Here is a 22,340-nt window from a genome sequence, read left to right on the forward strand (position 1 = left end):
TCTGATACTGAGTGAGCTTTGGGTGTGGAAAAGTTTTGTTAGGATGCTTGCTTGTTACTGAGACAGAACGACAGAATTAGATATAAATACGGTATCTGCTTGTTCTCCCTTTTGTTTTGATGCTGTTTAGGAACCAGCATAATTTGCCCCAGAAGTGTGGATGTTACTTTGCTACTTTGTGGGGAAATAGCTCTCTCTCAGTGCTTTAATCTTCCTTTCTATACAAAAAATCTGAGAATGAAATGGTATCATAATTGTATTTTAGTTTTTAGAGCCCACAATAACGAAAGTTATGAAAGTAATCAGATTCATTTAGTGAATTTAGTTCTGGATGTTTTAAAGCCAGGGTTACAAAGATCTGCATAAACAGGTAAGTTAAACTGGTCCCACTAACTAACCCACAGAGATGGTACCCTCCCAAAGTAGGCCATGGTACTTTTTCTAGGACAGCACTGTCTTGCCAGCTTTACACACAGTACAGTTTGATAAGTGCCAGTTGCCCAGAGAGAGTGATTCCTTATAAGCTGCCCTTAAGTCAAGTCAAAAATGGATATTTCTCATGTTTCTTAGGGGTACTTCACATTGAAGGTATATCAGTATCAGGTTTCATGCCACAAGGTACTGTCTACTTGATTTAAAAATATTTTGAATTTAAAACAATTCAGAGGGCCATATATCTGGGTACGCATATACACCAACATTACCCAAGTACCTTACAGAAAACCCCAGTAGCCTTTCCTATTTATCAACCTTTGAAAACTTCTCCCTGACTATTTTCTGTCTTACTAAATCCACCAAAGAGGAATCAGTGAGGGCTTTGGTTACATAATGAATGTTTAGACAACATACAATCAGTGATGGTATGTAAAGGAAATATAGCTTCACTATGTTACATAGTACAAATTTATCAACCTCATGCATTAAGATGCAATCACAGAATTTTCCTCCTAGTAATTTTAGGAGAATGGATTTGTTTGAATAAATGGGTACTGGGTATTTCCACTACCTTTTTTATGTATAGGTGGGTTGCTGAATCTGCTGAGAGTTTTTGCTGTTGGGATTTCTTTCTTACTACCCGGTGCAGTGATGCTAATGGAGATGGTGATAATTAACCAATGGCTGTGCATTAAGTCTAGAGATAAGTGTATTTGTATTTTAAATGTTAGCATTGATTCCTATGAAAAGTGAAGTTAATAAATATTCAGCTGTTGCTGCTGCTGCTAAGTCGTTTCAGTCATGTCCGACTCTGTGCGACCCCATAGATGGCAGCCCACCAGGCTCCCCTATCCCTGGGATTCTCCAGGCAAGAACACTGGAGTGGGTTGCCATTTCCTTCTCCAATGCATGAAAGTGAAAAGTGAAAGTGAAGTCACTCAGTCGTGTCCAACTCTTTGCGACCCCATGGACTGCAGCCCACCAGGCTCCTCCATCCATGGGATTTTCCAGGCAAGAGTACTGGAGTGGGGTGCCATTGCTTTCTCCGAATTATTCAGCAGTTCTGTTTAAATTAACTTGTACTATTCCTGTTTATTTTGCCTCTGGCTAGGAGTGCCTGGTGAGACTGGAATTACATAGTTTCAGTGGTAAAATTTGAAGGAAGTCATATGGTGTAAATTAAGCAAATGTAGTGCCAAAAGGGTTATCTGGGGGTTCAGGGACAATGTCTGCTGAATCACTAATAGTGTGATGTTGACAAGGATGTGCTCTCGAAGCCAGGGGTTCCCCAGCACTGATGCCAGTTTATGATGAAGTGTTCCCTAATCTACAACAAAATGAGAAAAATAAGACAAATGTTGAGAATTTTTCTTATAGCCAAATAGATCCATTTTAGTGACTTTATCAGTTTTGTCATTACTAAATTTTTGTGTGCTAAAAATTTCCCTTTCAAACAATGATATTAATAGATTTTTTCCCCCTTTCTAATGCCCTCACTTAGAAAAATTTTTTTAAAAGTCAATTTGGGAAATACAAATTGAAACAACAAGATACTACTACAGACCTAGTAAAATGGCCAAAACCTGGAACACTGACAACACGGAATGCTGGTAAGGATGTGGAGCAATAAGAACTCCCGTCTCAGAGAGCGTTCTCAGGTGAGAATGCAAAATGGTGCAGCCAATTTGGGAGACACTTCGGTGGTTTCTTACAAAACTACTCATACTCTTACCAGCAGTCATGCTCCCTGGTAGCTATCAAAATGAACTGAAAACTTATGTCCACACAAATACTGGCCCATGGATACGTATAGCAGCTTTTTTTTTTTTTTTTAATAAATGCTGAAATTTGGAAGTAACCAAGTGCAGATGAATGAACAGATAAACTGTGGTATATTCAGACAATGGATGTGCTCAACAGAAATGAGCTATCAAGCCTGGACATGACATGGAGGAAACTAAAATGCATATTACTAAGTGAAAGAAACCAATCTGAAAAGGCTACATACTACATGATATTCAACTTCATGACCTTCTGGAAAAGGTAAAACTTGAGAAATAGTAAAAAGATCAGTGGTTGCCAGGAGCCAGGTTAGGAGGATGGAGATGGGTGAGGGTTGAATAAACAGAGCACAGAGATAGCTAAGGGCAGTGAAAATACTCTGTAAGATATTGTAATGATGGATACAAGGCACTATTAAAGTGAAAGTCACTCAGTCGTGTTTTACTCTTTGCAACCCCACGGACTATACATACAGTCCATGAAATTCTCCAGGCCAGAATACTGGAGTGGGTAACACTTCCCTTCTCCAGGGGATCTTCCCAACCCAGGGATGGAATCCAGGTCTCCCGCATTGCAGGTGCATTCTTTACCAGCTGAGCCACTAGGGAAGCCCAAGAATACTGTAGCGGGTAGCCTATCTCTTCTCCAATGGATCTTCCTGACCCAGGAATCGAACTGGGATCTCCTACATTGCAGGCAGATTCTTTACCAACTGAGTTACCACTGGCACTATACATTTGTCCAATACCATAGAATGTATAACACCAAGTGCGAACTTTAAGGTAAAATATGAGCTTTGAGTGATTATGATGCATCAATGTAGGTTCATTAATTATAACAAACGCAACACTCTAGTGAGGAATATTAATAACTGGGGAGACTGTGCAAGTGTTGTCTTAGGGGGTATACACGAAGTCCCTGTATCCTCTTCTCAATTTTGCTGTTGACCAAAAAGGGTTCTTGTGCTTCCCTGGTGGTTCAGATGGTAAAGAATCTGCAGTGTGAGAAATACAGGTTCAATTCCTGGGTTAAGAAGATCCCCCGAAGAAGGGAATGGCAACCCACTCCAATATTAGAGAATTCCATGGACAGAAGAGCGTGGCTGGCTACAGTCCATGGGGTCATGACTGAGGGACTAACTAAAAGTGTCCTAAAATATTAAAGTCTTAAAAAAACCCAACTTTATCTTAGTCCATTAAATTTTTTTCTGATCTGTTAAGTACTGAAATTATGGAATCATTGGCCTATGTGACCTTTTATATCCTAAGATAGTTTATAATTAGTCCCTGTCTGCTTCCCTAGGAAAACTGATGTTGGCGAACAAGAAATAAACCTCTTCTAACATCTTTCACTCTATGCCTTTCCTGCCTGAAGAGATCCAGTCAGTTAATCAGAGTGTTAGTTAGTAGGCCTCTTCATATATCCTATGACTATAGCTTACCTCTCACTTTTAAGTTATGTTTCTCTTGCTTCCTACTATAAAAAAGTCCAGAAGAAAAAATGGCCATCAGCTTACTTAACAGACTAACAGTAAATTTGGACTTTTACTGATGGTCACCCATATTAGATAGCATTTGTTCAGTGCACACAAGTGTCAATGCACACGAGTGTGCAACCGTTTCTCTGACAAGTTGAATGATGTTCCAGCTGAGTGGAATATCCAGTGATACATGCATTTTGGAAACCAATAACATAAACACTACATCTAACCTTATTAATTTTCAAGCATTTTAAAAGACCTTTTTCTAAAAAAAAAACAACCCCCCCCCCACAAAACCTTAGGTATTTTTTAGAGTTCATTAAGCTTCCAAAGAGTTGAACTTTTTAAACTAAAATTATTTCTTTCAAATGGGTTCTAACTTATGAAGATGACTAAAACAAGAACTAGTTTTTTAAGCTTTTTAAATAAAACTAAGATAAAAAATTATCACTAAACAGACATATTATTGAAGCTTTTGTCCAGCTGCATTAAGGCTTCCTAGATGTCATAGTAGTAAAGAACCCGCCTGCCAATGAAGAAAACATAAAAGACACAGATTTGATCCCTGAGAAGGGAATATACACTGGAGTAGGAAATGGCAACCTGCTGCAGTATTCTTGCCTGGAAAATCCCATGAACAGAGGAACCTGGTGGGCTACAATCTAAGTGCTCCAAAATGTCATGAGACAGCTTTGAAGAAGAACTTCTGACAAACTTTGGGGTCTTGCAGCACCCTAATCTTTAATTAGGAGCAAAAACCTGTAAAAGACATGGTGAGCTACTACATACAACCTATTGTAAGTTAAAAAACAACACACGTTTGTCTGAAAAGGTTCTATGAAGTCCCTAACATATTAGCCCTGTGATTTGCTATCGTTTAATTCATACTTGCACAGATAACTGTATAAGAAAAGTATTATAAAAGAATAAAAATGAAGCAGTCCATGTGATGGGAACTGTCAGTAAGATATATCATTCAGGCAATAGCTTGTTTTCCCGGCTATTTCGATTAGGTTTTCTCCTCAGTCAGGCTGGATTTGTCCTTTAGTCAAATCTGCCAACCAACACAGTTAATGTTTTAGTGAAAAAGAAAAAAGAATGGGTTGACACCTGTTATAATTTAACTACCATATTCAGACACAGCCATCATACAGCTTGATTACACAGATGATAAAGAAGTCAAAGAAAACACTAGGACAACTTTGTAGCTGGTTAACAGACAGTTTTGGGCTTCCCTGGTGGCTCAGTGGTAAAGAATCTGCCTGCAGTGCAGGAGCTACGGGAGACACAGGCTTGATCCTTGGGTCGGGAAGCTCCCCTGGAGGAGGGCATGGCAACCCACTCCAGTATTCTTGCCTGGAAAATCCCATGGACAAAGGAACCCGGCGGGCTACAATCCATAGGGTCACAAAGAGTTGGATATGACTGAAGTGACTTAGCATGCACACAACAGTTTTAAAGAAAAAAGAATTCGGTGAAAAGTTTTAAATCTAAATTTTTCACTTTGGATTTCTTCAGTAATCTATCTGAGCTTCCCTTGTGGCTCAGCTGGTAAAGAATCTGCCTGCAGTGCAGGAGACCTGGATTTGATCCCAGGGTTGGGAAGATCCCTGGAGAAGGGAAAGGCTACCCATTCCAGTATTCCTGGAGAGTTCCATGGACTGTATTGTCCATGGGGTCGAAAAGAGTTGGACATGACTGAGTGACATTCACTTTCACTATTCAGTAATCTATCTATGGGAGAATAGGTAACGGAGTACCCTCCAAGAGCACAGATTTGTTAGTAGTAAGTAACTGGAGTTTTGAAAATTGGGCATTAGAGGTGAAAGGAAGAAAAAAGAGGAAATGTGAAAATTACAAAGTAATTTCAATCACTTCTATTTCACTTGCAACATTTCTGGTACTGTTCTAAGTACTTGATACCCATTTACCTCTCAAAATTACAGAGGTGGGTATAATGATGATTATAACCATTCTATGCATCAGGCAACTGAGTCACAGAGAAGGTAAATAACCTTCATGAGGTCATGAGGTCACACAGGCGGCCCGTGACACAGCAGGAGTCTGGACCAGGCAATGCGGTTACATGGTACATCCGAACCACTGCTACATGCATTCTCTCGTTTCACCCCTACAATATTATGTGCCAGATAACAGCATCTCTAAGTTAGACATAGAGACCGAGTCCTGAAGCACCATGAATTTATTAGATGGCAGTGGAGCTGAGATTTCAAGTGAAGGGTTTCAGACTCTAAAACCCTAAGGAACAGAGGCACCAAGATAAAGTTTCTCACCTGTACTGAGAGGTACATGGCCTCTGTGGTTTTTACAAAGCTCACACAAGATCACTGATGAATCCTACTCATGGATGGGGAGAGTTTGCTCTACTTACTACAGGGAATTTCTGTAGGGCATTCTGTACATTCTCCCATGCAACAGTCATCACACTTAATAAACCCTGGTGGTCCAGTGGTTAAAATCAGAGATTGAACATAGATTCAGTCCCTGGTCTGGGAAGATCCCACATAACTCGGAACAACTAAGCCACATCTATAGAGACCTTGCACCTGGAGCCGTGCTCTACAACAAAAGAAGCCATCGCAATGAGAAAGGCGTGCACCACGACTAGAGAGTAACCCCTGCTTGCCACAACTAGAGAAAAGCCTGCTCAGAAATGAAGACCCAGTGCAGCCAAAAATAATAAAAATTAATAAATAGATAAATAATTTAAAAACCTCATTGTTTAATATCTGATTCCCCATAGACTTGCAAGCTCTGTTCATCTGCTGACAACATACTATGTACCAGAGAGGCATAGTACTAGGAGTTTGAAATATGTCAGAAAATAAAATAAAGTTCCTTAACTTTTGCCTATTTAGCTTTGCACCACTCGCACCTAACAGAGAGTCTGGCACCTACTGATTCTCAATAAATATTTACTGAATAAATAAATGAATCAATTAGGAGGGGAAGGTAGAAGTAAAGGAAAGAAAAACTATAGAGAAAAGGAAATATTTGGATTTAATCTATTACCTCCCAGATTTTTATTAAAGTCTTAATATGCATTTGATTAATCAGGATGACCATTTAAATTATTTAACTTATCTTTAAAAGCAGAAATGTACATTTTAATTCCAAAAGCAAACTGTATCTGGGTTCTGAAGGGGGACACATGCATCAGGATGCAGCACTCGCTCCTCTGTCGAAGTAAAATTTTCTGTTATGTTTCCCAGAGCTTAGCCTGTGTTTGTGTTCACCGATTTTCAAAAGGAGACTTTCCAATGCAAGTCTTCTCCCAGTAATTAGAGGCGTTTATCTTAAAGCTAATCCGGGTTTAGCAGGGAGGTTACAGGCTGTCATACACATTGTTATTGACTCCCTCAATTAGAGGCAATGGCATTTCACCTCCATGCAAAATATTAGTAAATTAACAATCCCCACTCTGCATTCATTTGGGAAATCTCCTCTGATTGTGATGACGAACGTGACAAGCAGGGAGTAATCAGAGACATTCCGGTAATACCTTTAAGCCTTGCAAATATCAATTAAAACTCTGGCTCTGCAGCTTGCTGTTGGGGTTTGGTCTACAGGGTAAATTTCTATTTTTATGACATAGCGCAGAAATCAGCATTGGTAATTTGCAGGAGAAGCAAGCAACAACCTCAATACAAAAGAGCCAGAGAAACATCCACTCTGATTTTCTTGATTCTTTCATATCACTCAAAATCTCTTTTAAATCATAAAATGAACTCTGGCATTGTGAACAATTTTCAGATCAGATTTATAATTCTCTGACATGACAACTTTGACTCAAAGGGCAAATTCTAAAAAATATTTCTTTATAGTGCTAAAAAGACTGCAAAGGGATTATTATTCAAATGTCATGACTGTCTCTTTCAACCTGGGGGCATTTTAGGCTAATGAAGAGATTTTTTTTTGCACAGTAATTGTTAGGTCATAGAAACTCTGTGGATGAGCTTCAGTAGATTTACCTAAAGTTTATGAAAAACACCTTATGTGCATTTTATTGTATTGAGAGTATGTCACTTTCATCAGATTCTTCACAGGGGCTTGTAACTCCAGCAGTCAAGAATCTTTGGTCCCATGAGAAAGAACTAAGAGCTGAGGAGAGGGTGCTGCCAGATCTGCTTCCTCCATGGAGAACCCTGGAGCTGCACTGGTTTTAGTGTCTTTTGAAAAGCGCCTCAGCGGGCCAATGCTCCTCTGTCTCCTCTATTCCATACTTGAATCTCTGATGTTGCGGGGATCATACATTTAGCTGAGCCTTTACCTCCACTTCCCTGTATTCTAATAACTGTACAAACTAGTGGTTCAGCTTCATCCTTCTTTGGCACATTCATTATCATTAATCACAAAACAAACTATGAAAAAATTAATATTTGCATTGTATCAATGGAGCAGAAAGACCAATGCCTTCCATTTTCAGACAATATCACTTCTCTATGACAAGTCAAACGCTTTTTTAGGGGGCCATCAGAATCTTATTTATGTGGTGCACAATGATAAAGTTTAACTTACAGTTTAAGTTTAACATATAAATTCTATTTTTAAGTTGATCAGTTTTATTAGGTTTTCAAAGACTGAAGAGTTGAGAAACTGGGCAAATATTGCTTAAAATGATAAAAGATTATTTTAAAATACTTTAAAATTTGGAGGCCATAGAATTCTAGCCAAGGTTGAAATTGATCTTTTTTTTTCTTTTTGTAAAATCAATTAAAGTGAAAGCATTTTTATTGTTATGCCTTAATAAAGGCAAGTCAGGTCAAGATTACCAATTTTTTTTCCACTGAATCTCCACCTAAGAAGAGTATTTTTTTTAAGATAAAAGGATTTCTAAATGAGGACATAGGATAATTAGAAATCTGAAAGACTGTTCTTGAAATGGACAAGTAAAGTATATTTAACTTACTGTCATGATGAGCCCCTTTTCCTGGAAGTATTTAACCAATGGAGCAGCGTTCTGCTTGAAGTTCATTAGTCTCCTTTGGGTAGCTTTCAGATTGTCATCAGGTCGCCCCTGTTGCTCTGCACGCTTCAGTAATCTTTCTTTGAGTCTCTGATTGGCGCAAGCCAGGAAGACCACCAAGTCAGGAGTACAGATCTGTGGAGAGGGTCAAACAAGCAGATAGGCATTCAACATACCAACCAGTGTGAGTGTGGGCAGAGGCAGTTTTGCACAGTGCTTTAAAGAAATGATCTCCAATTTTTTTTTACTGTATCCTCATGTTAATAAATTATTTGATCATGTATCCCAATAAATATATACTTATTAATTTATTAATTATGCATGAGTATATGATACACATGTGCTCATGTGCTTGTGCTCAGGCATTCAGTGGTGTCTGACTCTTGGCGACCTGACAGACTTTAGCCTGCCAGGCTGCTCTGTCTATGGGATTTTCTCAGCTAGAGTACTGGAGTGGGTTGCCATTTCCTCCTCTAGGGGATCTTCCTTACCCAGGGATCGAACCCATGTCTCCTGCATCTCTTGCACTGAGGGCAGATTCTTTACTGTTGAGCTATCAGGGGAGCCTCATGCTGCCCTAATATAGTATGCATGTTGTAAAATACACACAAAAATGTAATTTTTAAAGAATAAGATATGATAATGGTAATATTAGCATTTTCTTCCTACATTACAGTGGTTTCCCTTGTGTACTCCGGAGACCACTGGTTACATAAGGAATCCTGGAGTCTGGGAAACTTGAATTAGTTTTTGCCCTAGGATTTACCAGCTGAGCTCTGGGCATATGGCTTATCTTAGCTAAGCCTCTGTGTCTTCATCTGTCAAAAGAGATATATGAACTTCCTCCCTTAGTTATTATAAAGATTAAATAAGATATTGTGTGAAAAAAACAGCACAAACTTGATCCATGGTAGGTGTACAGCAAATTTTAGCCATATTTACTATCTCTTGGTTTTCAGGATTCTATGTTGCTCTGGTGCTCCTTTAACTTTTCTTTCCTTTAACTTTTTACTTTGTTGTTTTTTCCCCCCTGCTCAAATTTTTTCCCTTAAAAATACAATACTCACAAATAATGATGTTTCTGAGGCTTAGATTATGTTTTGTTTTGCTTTCCCTCTCCAGGTTTTCATTCTCTCAGCTCCTTTCTGCTGTTCTCATTTCAACCCCTTATCCTTTGTTGATGGATTCCAAATCTACATTTTCAGCATTGACTTTCAACATCACTTATGTCTTATATTATCAAATGTTTATATGATGGCTCTATCTGAAAGTTTTAATGCTACTTATGACTCAGCAAGGCCAAATCAGTTCTGGCAACTTTTTACCTAAATGAAATTCCCTTCTTGCTTATATATGTGCTTATTCTTTTATTTTTATGGTAGTAACACTACTTTCCTGAATCTTTCAATTATAAGTCTTGTCTTTTAAATTTTTAAAAATTTGAATGAAAGATTCTTTAAATTCTATAGTGCTATACAGTTTTCAAAATTTCACAAACATGATTTCATATAGTTCCATGATAGCTCCTTTTTAAAATAACTTCTCTTATATTGCCCCCACCCTCTAGTCACCACTAGTTTGTTCTCTGTATCTGTGAGTCTGCTTCTTTTTGTTTTATGCCCTAGTTTGTTCTACTTTTTAGATTCCACCTTAAAGTAATATCATACAGTACTTGGCTTTCTCTGTCTGACTTATTTTATTTAACACAGTGTGCTCCAAATCCATCCATGTTGCTACAAGTGACAAAATTTCATTCTTTTTCATGGCTAAGCAGCATTCCATGTGTATGTGTATATACAATGAAATGTATACACCTCCCCCCGCCTTGGCGCGCACACACACACACACACACACACACACACCACATCTTCACATCTTCATCCATTCACCTGTTGATGGACACTTAGGTTGCTCCCATACTTTGATAATTGTAAATAATGCTGCTATAAACAATGAGGCGCTTATATCTTTTTGAATCCTCGGCTAGAAATCTTAATATAATTTCCGCTGCTGCTCCTGCTAAGTCGCTTCAGTCGTGTCTGACTCTGTGAGACCCCACAGACAGCAGCCCACCAGGCTCCCCCGTCCCTGGGATTCTCCAGGCAAGAATACTGGAGTGGGTTGTCATTTCCTTCTCCAATGCATGAAAGTGAAAAGTCAAAGTGAAGTTGCTCAGTCGTGTCCGACTCTTAGCGATCTCATGGACTGCAGCCTACCAGGTTCCTCTGTCCAGGGGATTTTCCAGGCAAGAGTACCGGAGTGGGGTGCCATTGCCTTCTCCGAATATAATTTCTAACCCTTATCAAAACTTCAGTCTCAGGAAGCCCTCACCACGGGTGGTGGATTTTTGTCTTGAAACATGATTCATGTTTCATGATTCATGTTATCTCTTCCTCCAATTCCCACTGCCACTGTGTAAGCACAGGCACACAGTGGCGTAAGTGATTAAGAGCATGAATTTTAGAATCAGATTGTCCTGATTTCATCAGTTCAGTTCAGTCGCTCAGTTGTGTCTGAGTCTTTGCGACCCCATGGACTGCAGCATGCCAGACTTCCCTGTCCATCACCAACTCCCGGAGCTTACTCAAACTCATGTCCATTGAGTTGGTGATGGCATCCAACCATTTCGTTCTCTATTGTCCCCTTCTACTTCTGCCTTTAATCTTTCCCAGCATCAGGGTCTTTCCCAATGAGTTGGTTCTTTGCATCAGGTGGCCAAAGTATTGGAGTTTCAGCTTCAGCATTAGTCCTTCCAGTGAATATTCAGGACTGACTTCCTTTAGGAAGCACTGGATTGATTTCCTTGCCGTCCAAGGGACTCTCAAGAGTCTCCTCCAACACCAAAGTTTAAAAGCATCAAATCTTTGGTGCTCAGCTTTCTTTATAGTCCAGCTCTCACATCCATACATGACTACTGGAAAAACTATAGCTTTGACTAGATGGACCTTTGTTGGCAAAGTAATGTCTCTAATTTTTAATATGCTATCTAGGTTGGTCATAGCTTCTCTTCCAAGCAGCAAGTGTCTTAATTTCATGGCTTCAGTCATTATCTGCAGTGATTTTGGAGCCCCCTAAATAAAGTCTCTCACTGTTTCCATTGTTTCTCCATCTATTTGCCATTAAGTAGTGGGACCAGATGCCACAATCTTAGTTTTTTGAACAATATACAGCCTTGACATACTCCTTTTCCTATTTGGAGCCAGTCTGTTGTTCCACGTCCAGTTCTAACTGTTGCTTCTTGACCTGCATACAGATTTCTCAGGAGGCAAGTCAGGTGGTGTGGTATTCCCATCTCTTTCAGAATTTTCCAGAGTTTGTGATGATCCACATAGTCAAAGGCTTTGGTGTATTCATTAAAGCAGAAGTAGATGTTTTTCTGGAACTCTCTTGCTTTTTTGATGATCCAACGGATATTGGCAATTTGATCTCTGGTTCCTCTGCCTTTTCTAAATCCAGCTTGAACATCTGGAAGCTCATGTTTCACGTACAGTTGAAGCTTGGCCTGGAGAATTTTAAGCATTACTTTGCTAGAGTGTGAGATGAGTGCAATTGTGTGGTAGTTTTCATAAGAATCTGCTATTAGTTGTTTGTCCTTGGACAAATGGTTCAATGTCTCTAAATTTCAGTTTTCTCAACTGTAAATAAAGGGGAAATCTATCTTATCTCAGTAGTTTAGTATGTCCCATTTAAAAAAAATTAATTTATATTTTATTGAAGGATAATTGCTTTACAGAATTTTGTTTTCAAAAACACATTTAAGTTGCTTTTGAGAAGTGTTAACAATATAGAAAATCACTTTGTAATTTTTTTATGGTATGTGGTAAAGAGATTATATTAAATTAAAACTTTTATCTTATCAAATATTAAATGCAAAATACAAATTTAATAAAATCTTTGGTAACATTCAGTCTTGCCCAACATATCATATGATATCCTTTAAATTTACTTTGAATAACTTACATAAGGGAGAAGATAATTTTTGACAAATAACTTAAAATGATATTATATTGTTCTTGGTTTGGTCATTGTGTATATTAAAATATGGAATAAGCTTCAACTGCTAGCTCAGTGTTGAGTGCAAATAATACTTCTTTCATAACAAATTAAATGCTTTATTTTAATACCTTTATGTTTTGTTTCAGACTGAAAAGTATGTGCTTTTCCCTACATAACACAAAGAAGTTATTGCTGTTGCTGCTGTTCACTCATTGAGCCTTGTCTGATTCTCTGAGACCTCATGGACTGCAGCAGGCCAGGCTTCCGTGTCCTTCACTATCTCCAGGAGTTTGCTCAGATCATAATGAGGTTATGGAGAGACTTAAATATGTAATCATCACTATATTTTGTCTTTTAGTATTGGCTTTTGAAATTTATAAAGACTTTTTTACACTTTGAGTAAAACTGCATTTTATTTATTTATATTGGAGTGGAGTGTGAGTTGCTTAGTTGTGTCCAAACTATAGCCCGCCAGGTTCCTCCATCCATGGGATTTTCCAGGCAAGAATACTGGAGTGGCTTGCCATTTCCTTCTCCAGGGAATCTTTCCAACCCAGAAATAGAACCCAGGTCTCCTGCATTGCAGGCAGACTCTTTACTTACATTAATAGAGTTTAAAAAATAGTCATAAGTTTACAGAAAACGAGTAGAATATCTTCGTGTTGTTTCTTTAATTTCCCCCAGTACTTTTTAATGTAGAATTTTGTAGCTTTCTATATAATGATCTTGCCCATTTAAAAAATTATTCCTGTGAATTTTATATTTTTTATATCTAAGATTTTTGATCAATGAATGCAACTTCAAGTCTGATATAGATAAATTTGAAATGAATCTTCAAAGTTGTTTAATTTTATACCTGTGATTAACTTGCTGTCTTTCCTCAGTATGAAACAACAACATAAAAAAAAAAAAACCAATAACATATAACTAGTGACACAAAAATGAAAACATGGGAGAGGCAAGACCACCAAGGAAGCTGGGATAACCAGCTGACTACTCAACATTGCCCTCAGCCACAAGCATGCTCATCTGATTCTTAGTCATTCTTACATATGTCCACTCATTAGGGCCCTCCTTCTTCAGTGGTGCCCATTTTAAAAGAAAAAATTTAGTATTTTACTTTTTTCCCCCAAATGTAAAACAGAAGCAGACATCATTCTTTTCTAGAAGAGGTGAAGGCCCTAGAAAGTTTTCACGAAATTCACTCATGAAATGTTGAAAAACATAACCATACCTTTTCCTAGCATATGTTCTCAAAAAGTATTTACTGATTGAATGAATGAGTGAATAAATAAATGAGAACAAAGACCAAGATATTGCTTTTATCTACATGGAAGAAAACTTTCCAATTGTTGATACTATTTCTTCCATTGGATTAACTAAATCAGTCTTTGCTTTTTTTCTTTTTCATTATGTAGACATGTCAGATCAGATCAGATCAGTCGCTCAGTCGTGTCCAACTCTTTGCGACCCCATGAATCGCAGCACGCCAGGCCTCCCGGTCCATCACCAACTCCCGGAGTTCACTCAGACTCACGTCCATCGAGTCAGTGATGCCATCCAGCCATCTCATCCTCTGTTGTCCCCTTCTCCTCCTGCCCCCAATCCCTCCCAGCATCAGAGTCTTTTCCAATGAGTCAGCTCTTCGCATGAGGTGGCCAAAGTACTGGAGTTTCAGCTTCTGCATCATTCCTTCCAAAGAAATCCCAGGGCTCATCTCCTTCAGAATGGACTGGTTGGATCTCCTTGAAGTCCAAGGGACTCTCAAGAGTCTTCTCCAACACCACAGTTCAAAAGCATCAATTCTTTGGCACTCAGCCTTCTTCACAGTCCAACTCTCACATCCATACATGACCACAGGAAAAACCATAGCCTTGACTAGACGGACCTTTGTTGGCAAAGTAATGTCTCTGCTTTTCAATATGCTATCTAGGTTGGTCATAACTTTCCTTCCAAGGAATAAGCGTCTTTTAATTTCATGGCTGCAGTCACCATCTGCGGTGATTTTGGAGCCCAGAAAAATAAAGTCTGACACTGTTTCCACTGTTTCCCCATCTATTTCCCATGAAATGATGCGACCAGATGCCATGATCTTCGTTTTCTGAATGTTGAGCTTGAAGCCAACTTTTTCACTCTCCACTTTCACTTTCATCAAGAGGCTTTTGAGTTCCTCTTCACTTTCTGCCATAAGGGCAGTGCCATCTGCATATCTGAGTTTATTGATATTTCTCCCAGCAATCTTGATTCCAGCTTGTGTTTCTTCCAGTCCAGCATTTCTCATGATGTACTCTGCATATAAGTTAAATAAACAGGGTGACAATATACAGCCTTGGTGTACTCCTTTTCCTATTTGGAACCAGTCTGTTGTTCCATGTCCAGTTCTAACTGTTGCTTCCTGACCTGCATACAAATTTCTCAAGAAGCAGATCAGGTGGCCTGGTATTCCCATCTCTTTCAGAATTTTCCACAGTTTATTGTGATCCACACAGTCCAAGGCTTTGGCATAGTCAATGAAGCAGAAATAGATGTTTTTCTGGAACTCTTTTGCTTTTTCCATGATCCAACGGATGTTGGCAATTTGATCTCTGGTTCCTCTGCCTTTTCTAAAACCAGCTGGACTTCCTCTATTCATTATCTCAAAGTTCCTTATCTGAATAATTACTCTGTTAAAAAGAACCTACGGCCACCTTTGATTAGCAAAGATGTATTATTCACTGTGTCAGATTGCAAAATGACCTTACTTTAGTAAGCCTTGTTTTTAACTGTCAGTGCTTTGACTGGTTTTTTTTTTATTAATTTTTTATTGAAGGATAATTGCTTTACAGAAAAGCTCTATTCTTTATGAAGACCTGTGAGAAGGCCTAGAGACCCTACAGTTCAGATCACACTGAGAAACCAAGAAGAAAAATATGAAAAAAAAAAAAAACCAATTCCTCACAAGAGAGAAGATCACAGCTGGAACAAAAACTGGAATCACAGAAACTAAGAGATGGGAAAATTTTGGAGGTTATCTGGCCCAAATTAATGCCAAACCTACAATCATCTCTACAATTTCTTGACAAGTGATTTTTAAACTTGAACATTTAAACTTGAATGTTCTTTGTGAGCATTTCTTATGATGCCTCACTACTTATGAGGTCAACCCCCTTCATTACAGGAAGATGCTAATAACTGGGAAGTTTTTTCTAATATGGGGCTAAAATTACTTTCTTAATTCTGTCTAATAGTAAAATGTAAAGGAAATAATTTCTTTCAATCATTAAGCATTTATTGATTATACACCACTACCACAGAGGCTTGACTAGACTGAACATGGAGATAATTTCTGGGCTGGGGGGACAAAAACAGGAATATGGGGCTCTTCCATGGAGGAGCCATAGAAACTACTACTGCTGCCCCCAGTTTAGGCTTCTGGTTGGAATCCTGTAGGGCTGCACCATCAGAGTATGTATGAACCAGCCCTCACAGGACTCAATTGCACTTAGAATCATCCCAAATTCTCATTATACTAAATGCGTTTAATAGCCAATTAGGCACTGAAAAGAGAATTAGTGAACCAAAAAGTCATGAGAAAATATTGAGAGTGAAGTAAGGCGGGGAGAGAGGTAGGAAAGTACAGGAAAGAGCAAAAGAGACATATGAGACAAAGGTTAGAAAGTTTTGGAAGAAGAGAGAAAATGAAGAAGCAGTGTTTGAAAATAAAATAGCAATGGAATTTTCCCAGACTCAAGAAGGAATATAAAAACCAAGAAGAAAACTAAACAGAAAACTCAGATTTAAGCACATCATAGTAAAACTGCTGAAAGGCTAGGCAGAAAAAAATAAATCTTTAAAGCATCCAGAAAGGAGAAATGACAGATTACCTTCAGAGGCACAACGAGAGAGCTAAATTTGCCAAAGAAACAACAAAAGGCAGAAAGCAATGACATGACATCTTTAAAGGGCCAATAAAAAATCTGCCATCTAAGTTTCAATATTCAGTCAAAATATCTTTCAAAAACTAAGAGTAAATATAGATGTTTTCAAACAAACAAAAACTGAGAGAATTTGCATCAGAAATTCTACTCTAATGGAAATATTAAAGAAAATTCTTCAGGTAGAATAAAATGATCCAAGACAGAAAGCTGGCCCAGGGGAACAAATGAAGAGTAGTGAAATGGTAAACCTAGGGGTGAATTTAAATGAACATTGACCATATAAAGTATACTAAAAGTATTTTGTGGTACTTAAAAATAGAGATTAGTCATGAGGCAGGTAAATGAAGTTCAAGTGTTCTAAGGTCTTGGTTCAGAAAGTGGTAAAAGTACCGATTTCTATGAAAATATGAATATGTTAATAATGTCATAAATCGATAGAACAGGAATCAGTGAACTTTTTTTGTAAAGTGCCAGAGAGTAAATATTTTAGGTTTTTAGGTCATGTGACTTTTTTAATAAATATTTATTTACTTATTTGGCTATGCAGGGTCTTAGTTGCAGCATGCAGGAATTTTAGTTGCCGCGTGTAAACTCTTGGTGTGTGGGATCTAATTCCCTGACCAGGGATCTAACCCAGGCTCCCTCCATTGGCAGCATGGAGTGTTAGCCACTGGACCACCAGATAAGTCCGGTCATGTGGTCTTGCAGCATCAAAGCAGCCATAGACAGGAAAGCAGCAGGATGGCTGGGGAGAATTCAGAGGAGACAAGGCAGTGCAAAGGTGCAGGGTTGGGCTAGTCACTGCGACCGGAGACTAGGACTCTGTGCTGCTTGTGGCCCTTCTAGGGGCACACAAGAGAGGAGACTTTATTTATCAGGTCCTGTCTCCTATTGGTCAAAAGTATCCCCTGGCCATGTTGTCTCCTGCATACTTTACACTGCGTATGTCTCAGGGCAGGAAGTCGGTGAATCGCTGGCCTGGGCAGCATCGCAGGGGTACACAGTAGCAAAGGCCAAGTGAAAAGTGGGCTGAGAGAATATAAGATAGAGCATCAGAGGTGCTCAACACAGCAGTACACTTTAAATACAAAGATACAGAAATGCTAAAAGTAAAGGGATGGAAACAAATACCATGGAAACAACCTGTAGAAAGGTGGTGAAATCATACAAATATATCAAATCCAATTTAAAAATGAGCAAAAGAAAAAAATTGAAAATATCCACTAGGAAAGTGGATCTTGAAAGTTCTCATCATGAGAAAAAATTTTTGTAACTATGAATGGTGATGGACATTAACTAGACTTATTGTGGTGATCATTTTGCAACATATACAAATGTGGAATCATCCAGTGCATACCTGAAACAAATATAATTGTAATTTAATACAATTATTCCTCAATAAAAATTTAAATTATAAAATTTAATTTTTAATTAATAAAAGTTAATTTATTAAAAAAATTTAAATTGATAAAATGCCTAACAATCCATTTTCTACAAAATAAAGTGAAAAAACTTGAGCAGATATTTCTCTTTAGAGGACATACAAATTGCCACCAGGTATAAGTAAAGGTGTTCAAAGTCACTAACCATCTGGGAATTGGAAATCAAAATCATGATGAGGTAATTCCCTGGTGGTTCAGTGGTTAGGACTTGATGAAACTAATCTAGGTAAAGAAAAGGCATAAATAAATATTGAGAATAAAAAGTAAGCATCCCTAAATATTCTACAGAGATTAAGATGATAAAAGAGGATATTAAGAAAAACTTCATGAAAGCAAATTAGAAAATATTTATGAAATGGACTGATTTCTAGAAAAACACAACTCTCCCAAACCAAAAACAAAACAAAACAAAACAGAAAAACACACCAAACAAGAATCAGAAAATCAGAATGGCTCTTTACTTATGGAAGATATTAAATCTATAATTCAAAATGCTACCAAAGAAAACTCTGAATTCAGATGGCTTCACCGTGAATTGTACCAGATATCAATCTAACAGAAACTCTTGTACTAAAGAAGGGAATACTTCACAATTCATTTTATTAGTTCTGCATAGTCTTTGAATCCAAAGCCTTACAAGGACATTGAAAGAAACAGAATTTATTGGTCAATCTCACTCATGATCACATGTAAAAATTCTAAGTGAAATATTAGCAAATGAATCTATTTATTTACAAGAAGGATTATATACACCATAACCTACCTGAGTTTATTCCCTGAATGCAAAATGTGGTTATTTTTAAAAAATCAAGCACTGTCATCTACCAAACCAACAGAATAAATAAGAAAAGAATCATATGATTACCTTAAATAAATATGAAAAAGCACATGGTAAAACTTAATATTCCTTCATGAGAAATACTTTTATTAAACTAGGAATTTACAAAAACCTCCTTAGTATGAAAAAGAATAAATACATAATATTTATAGCAGGCATCATACTTAACTGGGAAATGCTGACACTTTCCCTCTGAGATGAAACAAAGATGCCCATTATCATTATTTCTAGTCAACATTATAATGGAGATTTTAGACAGTAAATTAAGACATGAAAAACACCCCCAACAAGATTGGAAAGAAAGAAATATAATAGTTATTTGAATAATATGATTGGATTTGTAAAAAATCCAAAAGAATTTAAAAGTCATAAGAATAAATATGCAAATCAGCATGGTTTCTACCTAGAAGAGTATACAAAAATCAATTTTATTCCTATATACTAGGAACAAATAATTTTAAAATAAAATAAAGAACTCAGTTCAGTTCAGTTCAGTCACTCAGTCGTGTCCGACTCTTTGTGACCCCATGAACTGCAGTACTCCAGGCCTCCCTGTCCATCACCAGCTCCCGGAGTTCACCCAAACTCATGTGCATCGAGTCAGTGATGCCATCCAGCCATCTCGTCCTCTGTTGTCCCCTTCTCCTTCTGCCCTCAATCCCTCCAAGCATCAGGGTCTTTTCCAATGAGTCATCTCTTCTCATGAGGTGGCCAAAGTATTAGAGTTTCAGCCTCAGCATCAGTCCTTCCAATAATAAAGTACTAGTTAAATAATTTTTAAAAATCACTTAATTATCTAGGGGAAAAGAATATAACGAAGAATACCAAAGAGACCTTACCCGAAATTAAAGATTTAAATATATTGAGCTATATGCCATATTCATAAATTAAGCAGAGTATTATAAAATATGTCAATTCTTCCCAAATTGATCTATAGGTTTAATGTAATCTCTAAATTCCAGCAGGATGTGTATGTTTGTGTGAATTGAAAAATTAACCCTGAAATTTATTTGGAAATTCAGAGAGCCAGAATAGCCAAGGCAATCTTCAAGACAATCTTGAAAAAAAGAATAAAAAGTGATAGAACTTGTTGTCAGATAGTGTGACTTATTACAAATCTACAGTAATTAAGATAGTGTGGTGTTGGTTTTAAGGAAGACCAGTAAACCACTGGAACAGAGAGAACTCAGAATCAGATCTGTTGCCCAAATATATGGGCATATGATTTATAACAAAGGTGGTTCTGATGTGCAGTGAGGAAAGCACAGACTTTTAAATAAATGGTACTTGGTCAATTAGATGTCCTTATGGAAAACAATGACTCTTGACTCCCAACATTACTGAATATGCAAAGACCAATGCCAAATGGATTTTCAGATCTAAATGTGAAAAGTAAAATGATAAATATTTTAGAAGGTAACATATAAGAAAATAGCTTCTAGATCTTAGGGAATATAAGGATTTCTTAAAATGGGCCTAAAATTGGATGGCTTTAAAATTTAAAAGTTTTATTTTTATAAAATTAAAGAGAATGAAATTAGAGAATGGAAATGTCAGTTACATAGTGGAAGAAGATATTTGCAACACATATAATCAACAAAGGGCTTGTTTTGAAAATATGAAAAAAATCTTACAAATCAATAAGAGAAAACAAAAACAATAGAAAAATGGTCAAGAGACATGATCAGGCATTTTTACAAAAGAGGATATCCAAATGACCAATGAATTGAAAAGGTATCAATATCATTAATAATCCAGGGAATGCCAACCGAAGTACGTATCTATCAGAACAGTTAAAATTAACAAGATCAATGATATCAAATGTTTGCAAGAATATGTAACAGCTGGAGCAAATTTGGATAATTCACCTAACAGCATACTCATAACCTATGTGCCTACTATGTGCTAGATTCTATTCTACACAGCAGGGCCTAACAATGAGCACAAAATATTATATGTTCTTTCCCTAGCTGAGCTTATGGCCAGTTGGAGGAGACAAATTTTAATCAAGGATTGCACAGATAAGTATAAATCTGGAACTGTAGTAAGTAGCTCTTACTATAAGAAGACATGAGAGGGAGATCCATGGAGATTATGGAAGGTTCCTATAAGGAACTGACAGTGAGCTGAAATCTGAAGATAAGAAAGGATTAACTAGAGAAAGAAGGGGAGGAAAGGGTAGTCTTTCAGAAAATTCATGAAGAATAGCTGGCATATAGACCTAAGAGGAATGCAAAATCCAAATTCTGCATGAATCTTGCAGCTCACGAGATGAGAAGCTTTCAGGCATCATCCTCTTAGAGAGGGTACAATTTAAACAGGTAAGAATTTTTATTTTTTTTTTCCAGGATAGGGGAAGCAACTAATTTCTTGATGGGAAATCTCTCCATATTAAGTTTGATGTATACAAGTGGAAGATTCCAGACATAGGAACAATGAACTGGGACCCTGGCAAGTATGAAGTTCAGTCATCTGTTTTCTTAGTCTAGTCTCTTTTCCTAATTAACATTCATGGGCTCTGCATCAGCTTGGTTATGAACTCCATGACTTGGGCTATTAAGACCATTGGGTTTATACTGTAGAAAAGGACCAAGAGTAGAATAATGTGAATCTCTAAGGAAAGAAAGTTCAAAATTCTTCTGTTCTTCCTCATCCACATTTCTTCACTTTTGAGGAGAAAGGTGTGGCTAAGGTTGACCAGAGCAAGACTTTTCATTCAGGTAGGAACATGGTTTCTCTCACATAGAATCCTCTCTTTTATTTCCAAGAGGTTGAGAAGTAATATTCATTTCTCTTTCTCTCTGATGCTCATCTTTCTTTTTGAACTTGCTTCTTTCTAGTGCAGCTAGTGAGATTGGCTGGCTTTAGTTTCCAGGAGACTTGCATTGGGCAGCTCTAAGCACTGGCACAATTTACAGCTTCCTGGTTCTACTTCCTTTCTTCTTCTCCAACGGCATTCTCTGGATCAACATTTCTGTGACTAAAGTGTGGCAATTTGAGACTCAGTGGGTGGGGTCAGGGTTGGAGAAGGTGTTCTGACCTGCTTTGGTCCTAGGCTCTGAGCTGCTGATAGCCTAGGTGAAAGGAATTCTCCCTGTGGTTCAGATGGTGCTCTTGGGCTCCACTGGGTTTAAAGACAAAGTAAAATTATTAAATTGACAGTAAAATTATTTATTTTTTAATTTTGGCTGTCAGTTGCTGTCCTGCACATGTTTGATCTAGGGATCATAGTGAAGGACTAGTAAACTAAGGATAGGCTTTCTTGTTCCCCAAATATCATTTTAATCTCTCATATTTCCAATGATCAGCACAGAGTATTGTACAGGCTTTGATTTGGAAGAGGAATAAGATAGTTTCTCTGATCTTAAGGAGCTCATAGTTTAGTAGTTGAGATGAAACAATAACTATAATACAATGTGACTAGCACAATGTTTCAAAAAATATGGAAATAAAGAAGAGGGCC

General features: G+C 37.6%; 1 protein-coding gene across 1 annotated transcript in view; it reads right to left on the minus strand.

Annotated features, from left to right (window-relative positions):
* Window positions 1-1,675: 1,675 nt before the first annotated feature.
* Window positions 1,676-22,340, minus strand: part of AK5 (adenylate kinase 5) — a 61,080-nt gene continuing 40,415 nt past the window's right edge. The window contains exons 6-7 of the mRNA XM_055587106.1: window positions 8,628-8,819; window positions 1,676-1,762 (exon numbers count right to left, since the gene is read on the minus strand). Coding sequence (XP_055443081.1) covers window positions 1,676-1,762; window positions 8,628-8,819 — 279 coding nt within the window. The remainder of the gene's footprint in view (window positions 1,763-8,627; window positions 8,820-22,340) is intronic.

This window comes from Bubalus kerabau, chromosome 6, assembly GCF_029407905.1.
Source record: "Bubalus kerabau isolate K-KA32 ecotype Philippines breed swamp buffalo chromosome 6, PCC_UOA_SB_1v2, whole genome shotgun sequence".
Taxonomy (NCBI): domain Eukaryota; kingdom Metazoa; phylum Chordata; class Mammalia; order Artiodactyla; family Bovidae; genus Bubalus; species Bubalus kerabau.